The sequence below is a fragment of the Dipodomys ordii genome, unplaced genomic scaffold (genome assembly GCF_000151885.1).
Source record: "Dipodomys ordii isolate 6190 unplaced genomic scaffold, Dord_2.0 Scaffold56, whole genome shotgun sequence".
Lineage (NCBI taxonomy): Eukaryota > Metazoa > Chordata > Mammalia > Rodentia > Heteromyidae > Dipodomys > Dipodomys ordii.
In genome coordinates this window covers 3,539,635-3,554,028 of record NW_012267272.1, presented here as the reverse complement: position 1 = coordinate 3,554,028, position 14,394 = coordinate 3,539,635, and the positions used below count along the sequence as shown (strand labels likewise).

Below are 14,394 nucleotides of genomic sequence, written 5' to 3'. Positions count from 1 at the left end.
GTGCGTGCGTGTGTGATCCAGGAAGATACTGGTTTGTAGATCTGGGTTTCCCGTGTGTGTGTGTGTGGCATCCAGGAAGATCCTGTGTGTGTGTGTGTGTGTGTGTGTGTGTGGCATTCAGGAAGATCCTGGTTTGTAGATCTGGGTTTCCCTTGCCAGTGTGGAGGTAAGCTTCACCATCTAAAACTAATTGTTGAAAATACTAAAAGACTCCATTTCATGTTTTTTTTTTCTAATTAACACAAATCACCACAAGTTTCTTAAAAGAAGTGAAAATAATTTCCCTCTTTTATTTTGTATTTTATTTGTGCGTGTGCATGTATGTGTGTGCGTGCGTGTGTGTATGTGTGTGTGGGTCGGTCATGGGGCCTGAACTCTGGGCCTGGGCGCGCTGTCCCTCAGCTCTTCAGCTCAAGGCACCACTTCTGCTTATGTGGTGCTGAAGAATCAAACCCAGGGCCTCATGTCTGCAAGGCAAGCACTCTACCACTGAGCTGTCTTCCCAGCTCCAATTTCCCTCTTTTTAAAGTTTGACCATTTGAATGACAAAAGTAGATTTCCCACTTATCCCTCTTTTTTTTTGTCCTGTGGCTTGAACTCAGAGCTTGGGCACTGATCGTGAGCTTCTTTTTGCTCAAGGCTCTACCACATGAACCAGTGTTCCATTTCCAGCTTTTTTGGTACTTTATTGGAGATAAGATTCTCATGGTCTTTCCTTCTTGGGCTTTGAATGACTATCCTCAGATATGAGTCTCTTGAGTATTAGGATTACAGGCATGAGCCATTTGTACCCCACTTTACCTCCATTTTTATCTTTAGTTTTTTTTTTTTTGGTCCAAGACTGGGACTTAAACTCAGTATCTGATGCTTTTGCTCATTGGCTAGCACTCTGTCAAGTAAACCATGCCTCAAACCCCACCATTTTGATGTCTAAATTTCCATGTTTTATTTTTCTGGTGAAACCAATCAAGTATATAGACAGATGTCTGCATATAAATATACATACATGGGAACACCTGTTCAGTAAACCCTTGGTATTCTTGGATATAAGTTTCCAAGGAAATCACTATTGAGGAAAGGCTTCAAAAGCTGAGTATATATAGAATTAGTACTCTAAAATTACTCTAATTTGTGTATATCTTATGTACGGTGGGTCTGAGGGTACTTGAAACCACATCAAATAGCTTATATTGCCATAAAAATAACTTGAAAATGGCTCATGAGAAGCCAGTTTATTTCATGTTCTTTATCTTTTTTTTGGGTGGGGGGGCATCATGGGGCTAGAGCTCAGAGCTTAGGCTCTGTCCACTTTGAGCCACAGCTCCTCTTCTGGTTTTCTGGTGGTTAATTGGAGATAAAGAGTCTCAGGGACTTTTCCTGCCAGGGCTGGCTTTGAACTGCAATTCTCACATATCATTCTCTCTCTCTCTCTCTCTTTTTTTTGGGAGGGGGTGGTCCAGTCGTGGGGCCTGAACTCTGGGCCTGGGCGCTGTCCCTCAGCTCTTCAGCTCAAGGCTAGTGCTCTACCACTTGAGCCACAGTGCCACTTCCGGCTTTTTTCTTTTTGCTTATGTGGTGCTGAGGAATCGAACCCAGGGCCTCATACATGCAAGGCAAGCGCTCTACCACTGAGCCACCTTCCCAGCCCACATCTCAGTCTCTTGAGTAGCTAGGATTACAGGTATGAGCCACCAGTGCCCAGCATGTTTGTTTTTTTTATCTTGAATGCTTTAGATATTTGATTTATTTTGCTAAAGATATGCTGCCTTTCAACAAGTCTAAAATTTTCACTATCACAATAAAAATAATAAGCCTGATGTGCCCTTTTTGGCATGGGGGAATATGATAACTTAAGCTTGCTTTTTGGGTACTATTTGCTTTTTGAAAAGCATATATTCACCAAGTCAAGGGCAGAGAAACACTCAGAAGACACAATGATTACAACTGGTGATTATGCAGGAGTGGCTGAGAGCTGAGCTGGCAAAGTGCACACTTTTGCTTTTGAATTTAAAAAAAATTACTCATTTCTTTTTCTATGCTTAGTGAAAATCTCAATCGACAAGTAAGGTGAGTTTACTGTATCTTAATGTCAATCTCCAGTGGTTTTTTTTTTCTTCTTTTTAAAAAACCCTAATTGTAGAATAGACATTGTTACAGTCAACATACACAGATCTATCTTATTTCTGTATCTTAACATATTAAATTCCCTATTCATGGATAGTATGTTGTTGCAATTTTCTGCTCTTCTACATAAAGCTTGCTGAATACAGAATAATAATTTATGTGGAATAGTTTATACATAGTTGGTATTAGCATGTAAACATGAGTACAGATTGTGTGTGTGTATATGAGAGCGCACATGTGTGTGCGTGCATGCACACACATGTGTGCTAGTACTGGGGCTTATGCTCTCTCTTAACATTTTTGCTCAAGTCTGGGCTTCTGTCACTTGAGCCACAGCTTCATATCTGTTTTTCTTGGTTAATTGGAGATAGTCTCTTGAGATTTGTCTACCTGGGCTGTCCGTGGACCAGGATCCTCAGATCTTAGACTCCTGAGTAGCCAGGATAAATGGCATGAGCTATCGGCACCACATTTTTAAGTGGGATATACAGATCTATTTGTTCTCTTTTCTTTTCCTTACACATTTTTGGTAGTATTTGCAACAGAAATACTTTTTTGTTGTTGTTGATCATGGGGCTTGAACTCTGGGCTTGCGCACTGTCCTTGCACTCTTCAGCTCAAGGTGAGCACTCTACCACTTGAGCCACAGCACTACTTCTGGTTTTCTGGTGGTTTATTGGAGATAAGAGTCTCATAGACTTTCCTGCCCGGGCTGGCTTTGAACCATGATTCTCAGATCTCAGCCTCCTGAGTAGCTTGGATTATAGACGTGAGCCACCAGCACCTGGCTAGAAATACTTTTATAGATATGTTTATGTTCTCAAGTTTTCACTGGCTTGTAACTATATAATTCATTGTAAATAGATTTTATGGTATATTCAGTTTTAGCTATGTTTTCTGTGTCAAGAGCTTGATATTAATACTGTATATAATTACACCGTACGTAATAAAGCCTAGTTTTCATCTGGTGTCTTATAAATTGTGACATTTTAGCCTGCTGTAGTTTTTATGCTTATGTGGCAGCATTAGCTTTATTTAAGTCAAAGGTGAGATAATTTATATATTTTAAAGGTGAAGGAGCTTCTTTATTTTCCTACAATATATTATAATTTAGAATTTAGGGATATAGATTAGTACTCAATGTGTGTGGTTGTTTTTTTGCCAGTCCTGGGGCTTGAACTCATGGCCTGGGCACTGTCCCTAAGCTTCTTTTGCTCAAGGCTAGCATTCTACCACTTGAGCCACATCGCCACTTCCATCTTTTTCTGTTTATGTTGTACTGAGGAATCAAACCCAGTGCTTCATGCATGCTAGGCAAGCACTCTACCATTAAGCCACATTCTTAGCCTCAATGTTTTATCTAGAAAAAAGTGCCATTAAATTTCTTTTTTATTTTTTGGTGCCAGTACTGGCACCAAAACTCAAGGCCTAAATGCTCTCCCTTAGTTATTTTGTTCAAGGCTGGTGTTCTACCACATGAGCCAGATCTTTGCTTTTGGGGTTTTGCTGTTAATTGGAGATAAGTCATTTGGATTTATCTGCCTAGATTGGCTTTGAACCAGGATCTTTAGATTTCAACCTTCTCAGTAGTTAGGATTACAAGGAGCCATTATCACTTTTCGTCATAATATGCAGAAATTTTCAGTCATTTATTCTGAAATCCATTTTATAGTTACAGCAAAAGTTACTTTCTACCAAATTTTTTTTGGGGGGAGGGCCCAGTCCTAGGGCCTGACGCTGTCCCTCAGCTCTTCAGCTCAAGGCTAGCGCTCTACCACTTGAGCCACAGTGCCACTTCTGGCTTTTTTCTTTTTTCTTATGTGGTGCTGAGGAATCGAACCCAGGGCCTCATGCATGCAAGGCAAGCGCTCTACCACCTGAGCTACCTTCCCAGCCCCTCTACCAAATATTTTTGATAATATTTCCAAAATGCTTTCATTAATTTTTTTGGGGGGGGCGGATGGAGGTACTGTGATTGGAATCAGGGCTTTGTTCTTGTTATCAAGACAAGTGTCATCACTTGAGCCATACCCCCAGTCTTTTTTGCTTTTATTCTTCGAATAGAGTCTTACATTTATGTTCAGGTGGGCATGGACAGTGATTTTCCTATTTATGCTTCTTGTGTAGCTAAAATGGCAGACATGTATTACCAGACCTAGTTTCTTTTGATTGAACTAAGGTTTCACTAACTTTTTACCTCAGCTCACCTCAAACCATGATCCTCTGATCTCAGCCTCTTGTAACTATTATAATAGGTAATGTGATTTTTTTTGGGGGGGGGGAGAGGGTTAGTCATGGGACTTGAATTCAATGCCTTGGTGCTGTCCCTGAACTTTTTGTTCAAGGCTAGCACTCTACCACTTGAGCCACAGGATTTCTGGAGGGCAATTGGAGATAAGAGTCTCACAGAGTTTCCTGTGGCTTTGAACCTGTATCTTCAGATTTCAGTCTCCTGAGTAGCTAGGTTTACAAGTGTGAGCACCCAGCAATAATGTAATTCTTGATTGCTTAATATGACGTTTTTCCCCAGTAGTAAATAATACTATTTCTTCTTACACAGGTCTTCAAAGTCTACATTTTAGCTCTCAGTGGTGAACTTCCTTCTCCCTTAAATTATTATAAACTTTTGCTGCTGTTTAATAAACGTGAAGATGTCTCGCAGTCCTGATGCAAAGGAAGACCCTGTGGAATGCCCTCTTTGCATGGAGCCCTTGGAGATAGATGATATCAATTTTTTTCCTTGTACCTGTGGCTACCAGATTTGCCGATTTTGTTGGCATCGGATTCGCACTGATGAAAATGGGCTTTGTCCTGCATGTAGAAAGGTAAGTTATTTAACTTTTTAGTTTTCTTTTACTATACAATGTTAGCTGTGTAGTTCTTTCCCTCATAAGTATAAGTAATTACTTTGAAAAGAATCTAAAAACTTATGTATACATATATCTTTAAGATACAAAGTAGAAAGAATATTGCACTAGGAATCAGTGTCAAGTCTTAGCTTTGTTAACTTTGTAAATTATATAACCTCTCAGGTGCTCATTTTTTTAAGTTTTGTAGTAGAGAAGTAATGAATAGATTTGAATAGGATGAGATGAAATTGGAAAGCAAGTTTTTTTTTTTGTTTGTTTTTTCTTTTTGTGTTGGTTGTTTTGTGTTGTACTAGGCTTGATCTTAGGGCCCAAGGATGCTCTCCATCAACTTTTTTGCTCAAGGCTGGTACTCTTGACCATGACTGGAGCCTGTAATCCTTACTACTTGGGAGACTGAATTTTGGGATCACAGTTTGAGGCCAGTAAAGTCTGGAATGGAGTTAGGGAGTTACTATCTCCAAAATAGCAAAATGCCAAACTAGAGGCTTGTCTCAAGTGGTCAAGCATCAGTTGTGAGCCAGACAGCTGATCAAGAACATGAAGCTCCAAATGTAAGCCCTGGTATCAGTGTCCCCACATGCATGCACGTATGCTCGCACACATACTACACATTCCCACGAGTCCACCTCAATATCTGGGCATGGTACTGCAGCTGTGGTGAAGCACAGTGGCTCAAAGCCATTTGCCTCTCATCTTCAGAATCACTGGGAAGGACAACTAGGAGGAATAGCCTACATTAGCAGACCCTTATATTGAAAACAACTAATTCTGTAAAAGGGGCATATGCATGGCTTAAGTGATAGTATTTCTCTATTAAGTGCAGTGCCTTGAGTTTAATTTTCAGTTCTGCCAAAAATAAAAAATCTAACAGGTATTTAAGGTATATTACACAAATAAAGATTTGCTCATTTAAGTGTCAGTATATATTTATGAGTAGTTACACACACACATATAGTACATACTATATGCAAAATATATCTGATGTAACTGTGACATAATGCATACATAGTATTGAGTATACTTAACATATTTTAGGAAATGGAAAGTGAATTCAGAGTATTAGTCATATCTTACAATTTTTCAGTGATTTCAGAGAAAATAATTTACTGAAAATAATGACTTTTTTGATTACCCAATATTCTAAGGACTATGAATTCAGTTGATTTCATGAAATTTATATCTTTTTTGTGCTGGTATTGAGGTTTAAACTCAGGGCCTTGTGCTCTTGCTCTGCTCTTTTGGGCTGGTGCTCTACTATTTGGAGGCATGCCTCCACTTCTGGCATTTTGCTAGTTAGTTGGAAATAAGAATCTCATGGATTTTTTTTTTCATATTTTAGCATCCTGAGTAGGTAGGATTATAGACATGAGTACCATTATCTGCTTACTTGCTCATGCATTCTCTTTCTCTCCCTCTCCCTCTCTTCCTTTCTCTCTGTTTTCCTCTTCCTTTCCTTTTCTTTCACCCTGGGTTCTCTTCTTTATTTCTTATTTTTCCTTTGAAATGTTATAAAGGTAAGGTTTCCTTTTCTTGGAGGCAGGGACTTGCCATATTACCCAGGTTGAGCTTCAATTCAGGGTTTTCCTGCCTTATTCTTCTGAGTTGCTGGGATTACTAGAGTGTGTCACCACACCTGACTGGCTGTTACCATCTTGCTATGGACCAAATTTTAAATTGTCTCTTGGAAAAAAGTCAGTTACTTGAGAAAGTTACAGAGATAACCATTTCAGTCTTAAGAGATTACTTAAATTTCCTCAACTCCTTAGAAAGAAGAAAAATGGAATATTTTAGAGAGAAAAACAGTAAGTTTAAGAATCAATCAAAAGATGTCCTAGAAAGACAAGAAAATATGAGGAATCTGAAAGACAGAAGGCTATTTCTTTTTAAAAAATTTAATTTAATTTATTATAAAGGTAATGTACAAAGAAGTTACAGTTACATAAGTAAGGTAATGAGTACATTTCCCCCTCATTTCCTCCCCCCCTCCCCCCAAGTGGCTCAGTTTCAAGAAGGAAACAGTAGCACAAACCCTGTTTACCATTAGCAATATTTACTAATAGTACTAATCAATTATTAATGGATGCATGTACATGCAGAATATAATTTTAATCATTTTATAAGCATATTATCTCTTAACTCTTACAGAATTCCTCTGGCTCAACTATTGTAATTCCTATTCGACAGATGAAAAGAATGAGGGAGAAGGTCTCATGATTTTAGAGGGAATAGGCTAAAACTCAAAACAGGCACCTGATTCCTGTTTCAGCCATTAGTAACTCTGACATTAGCAGTAAGAATGAAAACGGTACATAATTCTGAGAAGAATTGTGAAGTCAAACAACAATGTAATTCCTAGTATTTATTATGGGTTACCAGATGTTAGGCAGAGTAATAATTGTACCTTTACATCAACCTGTAAGATCATTTTCATTTTACAAAGAATACTGAAGCAGAGAGTCTAATTAAGGCCATTTGATGAGTAAATGTCAAAACTAAATTTAAACTCATAGGCCAGATTAGATAGTTACCTATTTTTCCATCTTTCACCCTCTTAGACTGAGACTGCAAATAAAAAATAAAAAAAAAGGATATAGCCAGGCACCCGGTGGCTCACACCTGTAATCCTAGCTACTCAGGAGTCTGAGATCTGAGGATCATGGTTCAAAGCCAGCCAATAAACCACTAGAAAACTAGAAGTGGTGCTGTGGCTTAAGTGGGAGAGTGCTCGCCTTGAGCTGAAGAGCTGAGGGACAGCGCTCAGGCCCAGATTTTAAGCCCCATGACTGACAAAAAAAAAAAAGATATGATTTCAATATTCTTCTGGCATATAACAGGTTTCATTATATGTTAAACCCAGTTCAGATGAGAAAACATATATTCTTGAACTTTTATGTAACACCATAGATGCTTGAATCCTCCTGTAAGTGTTGGAATTATTTAAATTGTATTAAATAAATATTTTAACTAATTGAAAAAAATCAGAAAAAGGGAAAATGTAACAACTATCTTATAGCAGAATTGGATAATTGTTCTTTATGCAGTTTTTTCTATTTATTTAATGATCACATCTCTTTATGTTTGAAGCCATATCCAGAAGACCCAGCAGTTTATAAACCACTCTCCCAGGAAGAATTGCAAAGGATAAAGAATGAGAAAAAACAGAAACAAAATGAGAGAAAACAAAAAATCTCAGAAAATCGCAAACATTTGGCTAGTGTACGTGTTGTGCAAAAAAACCTCGTCTTTGTTGTAGGACTATCTCAGCGCCTAGCAGACCCAGAGGTAGGTCTTTTCTGTTTTCTTTGTCAACTTGACATTTTTGTTTGTGTGTCTTACTTGAAAGAAACAGTTGACCCTTCTGAACTGTAGCCTTTCTCTGAAGATACTTAATTTTGACAGAAAGTAAGAGATGACTTTTTATTAATTACTAAGACACCAATGACCAGTTGTGTGACCTTAGGTACTTCTTAATCTTTCTTGGCCTCTGTTTCTTCAGTTGTAAATAAAACTAAGGAATTGAGCTAGATTTCTAAAGTCTGCATTGATGCTGATAGTCTACAAATGGATAATGATTTTATTTTGTCCTTAAGGATTATATGTGGAATGAGTACTCAGTTTCTTTTCTCTTTCCAGTAGCTGTGTAAGGACCATCAATTGATACTTGTTTATTTGAACCCACTAGAGGTCTTAATGTAGCATGTAGTAAATACTTGGATGTTGGAGGTAAATTAGTTAGCAAGCCAGACACAGATTCTACTCTTCCTAGCAAAGAAGTCAGAATTCAAGTACTTACACATGTGTGGAGCATTTATACAAAGAGAAGTACATTGTAAGGTACTTAGCTAGTATAGAGATTCACAAAAAGCCTCCCTGTGGAAAAGATGATAAGGTAGGCTTGAAGCCTGAATAGGCAGCAAGTAAGGTCAGTAGTGTTTCAACTCTGGGTAGTAGCTTGAGAGAGTATTTTATTTGAGGAAGTAAAAGATTTTAAAGAGACAACAGCTCCATTTACAAATGAGAAATTGAGGCACAAAGAAGTTGAGTGACCTGCCCATGGTCTTAGAACACTTATTCTAATGTTAGTGTGTTCATTCCTACTTACATTTATCCATCAAACCCCCAGCTATTACCAAGGTTTTGTATTTTTCCATAGTGTGTGAAAATGCTAAGACACTTTAGTCATTAAACACGCCATTAGGCATACTTTTTGTTTTGGTTGGTCGTGGGGCTTGAACTCTGAGCTTGGGCACTGTCCCTGCACTCTTCAGCTCAAGGCGAGTATTCTACCACTTGAGCCACAGTGCCACTTCCAGTTTTCTGGTGGTTAATTGGAGATAAGGGTGTCACAGACTTTCCTGCCCGAGCTGGCTTTGAACTGTGATATTCAAATCTTAGCCTCCTCTGTAGTTAGAGTGACAGGCATGCGCCACTCATACCTGGCTTAGGCATACTTTTTTAAGGTATCACTTTATATTCTATATTAACACTTAATAATTATATATAAAATATGATAGGGTGGTAATGTATATAGTATGCTCTGTCTCCTCCCTAGACCCTTTATTTGTTGAGGTAGAATCTGTAGCATTCGTGTTAATATGGAAAATTTAAATTCTTTGAATTATCCTTGCCTGGGCAGCCTGCTTCACATCAATTACTGGCCATTTATTAATACTTAGTGGCTCACCAGTGTTTTACACTCATGTAATCTTTTTTGTTTAATGCTAACACATTTCCATTTCAATAAACATTTACTGAGTACCTGGAGTATGCTAGGCACCATGTATAACATTTGAGAATACACTGATAGTACTACCTTATTTACACAAGTAACAGTACAGTATGAGAATTGCTATGTGCTTTGGAAGCACAGGATGCTACTAGACCTTGAAGGGGAGGTATACACTCCTCTGTAATCTTTGGAGCAAAATGCTTTGGGCACAGGAACTATGCAAATGCTTCTCAAGAGCAAGACCTCCATCTGCAATCAGATTTGTTTGGCTGGAAGATTAGAGTGCAGTGGTGAGAGATAAGGTTGGTAAGGTAAGTGGTAATGATCACAAAGGGCTAAGGAACTTGTACTTTATCGTTAGGGTGCTCAGCTATTCAGAAAGATATGGCTAGATTTGTGCTTCAGAAATACTGTTCTGGCTCTAGTGTGGATATAATTATAACAAGCTCATGTTGTTATGAAGATGTTATACCCAAATGTTTGTCAGAAAGTATTCCCATAAACCAGTGGTCTTCAACATTGTCAGATTCCTTGTACACATTAAAAAAAAAGTAGTATATTTAATAATCCTTTACTTTCATAAAATGAAATTATATCTGTATATTCTATCTTTATATATAAATTGAAAAATACATATCAAGGAGAAGTAAAAGCTTCCTCAAATGATTTATATGAATATTTAAGTTCTTGAAATTTTCTTTTTACACTACCAAATATATATATATATAGAGAGAGAGAGAGTGCTTTATTTTGTAGAATCACTGAATGTGAAAGTTACAAGTGCAGATATATATATTTATGAGATGCTAATGATAAGATTGTTTTATGAACTCAGTATGTCTCAATACTGGGAAAATACTTTCTGTTTATAATATGGAATTTGTTTATAAGTTCACTTACTTATAAATAGGCTTCTTAGCTTCATGCTTATTGGTCATTCAAAAATTGTACACCATAACTGCAGTTCAGGGCCAGCTTGTACTTTAACCCTGTTCCTATCTACTGAATGCTATTACTATTTCAAAGGTACTTTGTCTCTCCTAGTGAAAGCATCTACGAATTTCCAAAATTTCCCCTTCAGTTCTTGCTTCATTGAGAACTGCTTCCCTAAATTGACATGTGATATGAGATGCTGACGCAGGATAACCTATGAGCAGCCTTTGAAATAGGCATTTTAGCTGTGAAACCTACTATTGAGATGGTATACAGCCTGTTAGAATATCAAATGTAGTTCACATTCCACTGGCCAGAAAAACCTTTTCAACTATTCTCTTCCCTACCACTGAGCCCTGAAACTTGGCTATAAGCAAGCTGAGGGTCATCATATTAGCTCTTCTATGCCTTAAAGGAATAAAATGTAAAAATATTGGAAACCAATGTAATCACTTCACCTTTCAATCCATTAGCATTGTCTATAGTAAGCATAACAAGCAATACTTTTTAGATTTATTTTTATTAAGTTAAAGACTGTTAATTAATTGACATATAAGCTACAGACTGTAGAGCGGGAGCTTGCTATGTGGAAAGAACAATAGATCTCCTTAGAACAGTAGGCATACAGGTAGGACCAAAACAGAATTTAATATTGAGGTATTTGCAAATCATGGAAAACATTTTTGTATCAAATTAATACTGAATAAATTAGCCAAGGTTATGTAAATATAAGGAAAGCTAAAAGAATGCATATATAAGCCGGGAGCCTGTGGCTCATGCCTGTAATCCTAGCTACTCAGGAGGTTGAGATCTGAGGATCACGGTTCAAAGCCAGCCAGGGCAGGAAAGTCCGTGAGACTCTTATCTCCAATAAACCAGTAGAAAACTGGAAGTGGCACTGTGGCTCAAGCGGTAGAGCACTCGCCTTGAGCTGAAGAGTGCAGGGACAGTGCCCAAACCCAGAGTTCAAGCCCCAGACAGACCCCCCCCCAAAAAAAAAGAATGCATATATAATCCCAAAATTAATTCAAGTGAGGTAAGTACAGGGACCAGTAACTACCAAGAAGTAACCAGGTAATATGAAAAAAAAGGTATAAAAAAGGTATAAAATACTCAAAAGTATTTTACTAGCATAAGTGGGGGTGAGGAAAACTATTTAGAAATACTAAAATTTATTGACATAGGAAACTATATGCACAGTGATAAATCATAAAGCATGGTTGTCAAATTTGAAATTTATAATGTCCTAAAATAGCATATAATACACATTTGAGTAAAAACTTTGTGTTTCTTCCTTCCCTCCCTCCTTTCTTACGTCCTTCCCTGCCTTCCTGTCTGCCTTCCTGCCTGCCTACCTGCCTGCCTACCTGCCTGCTTGCCTGCCTGCCTGCCTTGTCTGCCTTCCTGCCTTCCTGCCTTCCTGTCTTCCTTCCTTCCTTCCTTCCTTCCTGCCCGCCCACCTTCCTGCCTTCCTGCCTTCCTGCCTTCCTGCCTTCCTGCCTTCCTGCCTTCCTGCCTTCCTGCCTTCCTGCCTTCCTTCATCTCTGCCCTTGAGCTTAACTTTAGTCATTGTCTTGAGAATTACTTTTATAAAGATCATTTATTAGTGAAGTACAGTTAAGATTTTTTTATGTTTTGTGTTAGATAATACTGTGAAGTTAAGATCCCATAGGTTGTTGATGCAAATATTAAAACATAATAGATAATATTCACTATAGTCTCAGTTTCTACTCAATGAAGAGCTTGAATGAGCTGTTAGTCTCATTTTAGATTTCCTGACGTTAGCTAGGATAATTTCAACTAATAGTCACGTCCATTAGAAACTAAAAATTATTTTCTTCTCAATGACAAAGGATAGTGAATGTCCCCATTATAAGGATAAAGTTGATGAGAATGGGGACAGTTTATGCCTTATTTCTTCTTCTTTTATAGGTTTTAAAACGACCAGAATATTTTGGGAAGTTTGGTAAAATACATAAAGTTGTCATCAATAATAGCACATCATATGCAGGCTCACAGGTAACTAATTATAGGGATTTTTACCTTTCCTCCCTGTGGTCTGGGCTTGACCTAGGCCATTCAGAAGGAAAATCAGCTTTCTGTGATTAGAAAGCTTGAAGGTCAAGTATTTATGCAGTGTAGAGACCTCTATTGGTGGGCTGGGGGAATTTTTAGCATTCATTTGACCCTTCTAGAATTTTATAATGAATTGGTAGAATAAGAGGGAAATAGTAAAGCAAAATTTTAGTGCTGGGGTAAAGAGGTGGGGGACTTAAGCTTGTTATCAGGCAAACTTGTCATAGTGATTTAAAGTCACTAATATTTTTAGAGGTTGAAAAATTAATAGAACATCTTGGTTGTACTGGTATAGCAGAAAACTTCAAGATTACATTTATGTTCAAGAGAACATAATTTGGCACATTTTTAAATCTTACTTTTAAATATAAATTTAAAAGATTTTTTTGTAAAGTTAATGAGCCTGTTAAATGACTATTTAAGTAAATAAATGTCAAGCCAACGATGATATTTTATATGTTCACCATGTTATAGTTATAAATGTTATATTTCACTTAAAATCAGATAAAGTTCAAATATGATTATATTTAAATGAGCTAGTATTAAAAAAAGACTGCTGCTGTGGTATTAACAACAGTAGTAGTAGTAATAAAGGAAGTATTATTAGATTCCTTAGCTAGGCATATAGCAATATATATATGCATATATATGTATTTTTTTGATACTTACTTTGAAACTAATAACAATGGGATGGGATTTTTTCACTAGGGTCCAAGTGCCAGTGCTTACGTAACCTATATCCGGTCAGAAGATGCTCTCAGGGCCATACAGTGTGTCAACAATGTGGTGGTAGATGGCAGAACACTTAAGGTAATATGGTCCTCCTGAGCCTTCTTTTAAGAGGGAAGAAATAATCTGTAGAGGACAGCATAAAATTTATGTATTAACTTTAATACAGTTTGAAGATTGTGTTGTAGGCTGTCGTACTAACTTGTGATAGCTAATTTGTTTATTGCTCACTGTAGGGTGCTATATTATTTACTAAATAGGAATAAACACAGTATTAGAGGACGATCCTTTAAAAATCCTGTGTTTTTGTGCTTATTTTGCAAAAATGGACCCATTCTTCATGAACTAGATGAAAGTTCTCTTTTTTACAGTTAAATATCTGAACTTAAAATACATTTGAATGAAGGGTCCCACCAAGCAATGCTTTATGTAAATGGAAAGGATGGAATAATTAGGAAAAGAATTTGCCTTCTTTTGTGCTTAACTACTTACCATATAGACAAGTTTTTCTGTCTCTTCTCCTGAAGTATAGGGAAAAGATCTTGTATTCAGTTTCTGGAAACCATAGACTAAAATATCGTTAGCCCTTCTACATAAGCATTTGTCTATATGTCATACCAGTTTTCTATTTTTTCAGTCTTACTTGCCCCCATTTTAGATGAAGTAAAAACACTAAACATGGCAGTTCGCATTATATTGTCAGTTCATATTCTGAGTTCTCTTTCCTCCTCCTTCCTTATAGGCATCTTTAGGTACAACAAAATACTGCAGTTACTTCTTAAAGAATATGCAGTGTCCAAAACCTGACTGCATGTATCTACATGAATTGGGGGATGAAGCAGCCAGCTTCACAAAAGAAGAAATGCAGGTAGTAAAGTCATGTGAATTATGAACTTTGCACAAAAGGGAGTACTTCTTCTTATGCTAAAAATG

The 14,394-nt window shown here is 37.3% G+C and overlaps 1 protein-coding gene across 7 annotated transcripts in view; it reads left to right on the top strand.

The window, feature by feature from the left end:
• Positions 1-14,394, top strand: part of Cnot4 (CCR4-NOT transcription complex, subunit 4) — a 103,461-nt gene that overhangs the window by 42,318 nt on the left and 46,749 nt on the right. For 6 of the 7 annotated variants that reach the window (XM_013021673.1, XM_013021670.1, XM_013021672.1 and 3 more), the window contains exons 2-6: positions 4,685-4,949; positions 8,079-8,276; positions 12,589-12,675; positions 13,441-13,542; positions 14,204-14,329. In XM_013021673.1, coding sequence (XP_012877127.1) covers positions 4,776-4,949; positions 8,079-8,276; positions 12,589-12,675; positions 13,441-13,542; positions 14,204-14,329 — 687 coding nt within the window. In that variant the 5' untranslated portion in view covers positions 4,685-4,775. The remainder of the gene's footprint in view (positions 1-4,684; positions 4,950-8,078; positions 8,277-12,588; positions 12,676-13,440; positions 13,543-14,203; positions 14,330-14,394) is intronic. The other variant, XM_013021671.1, reaches the window with a different exon arrangement.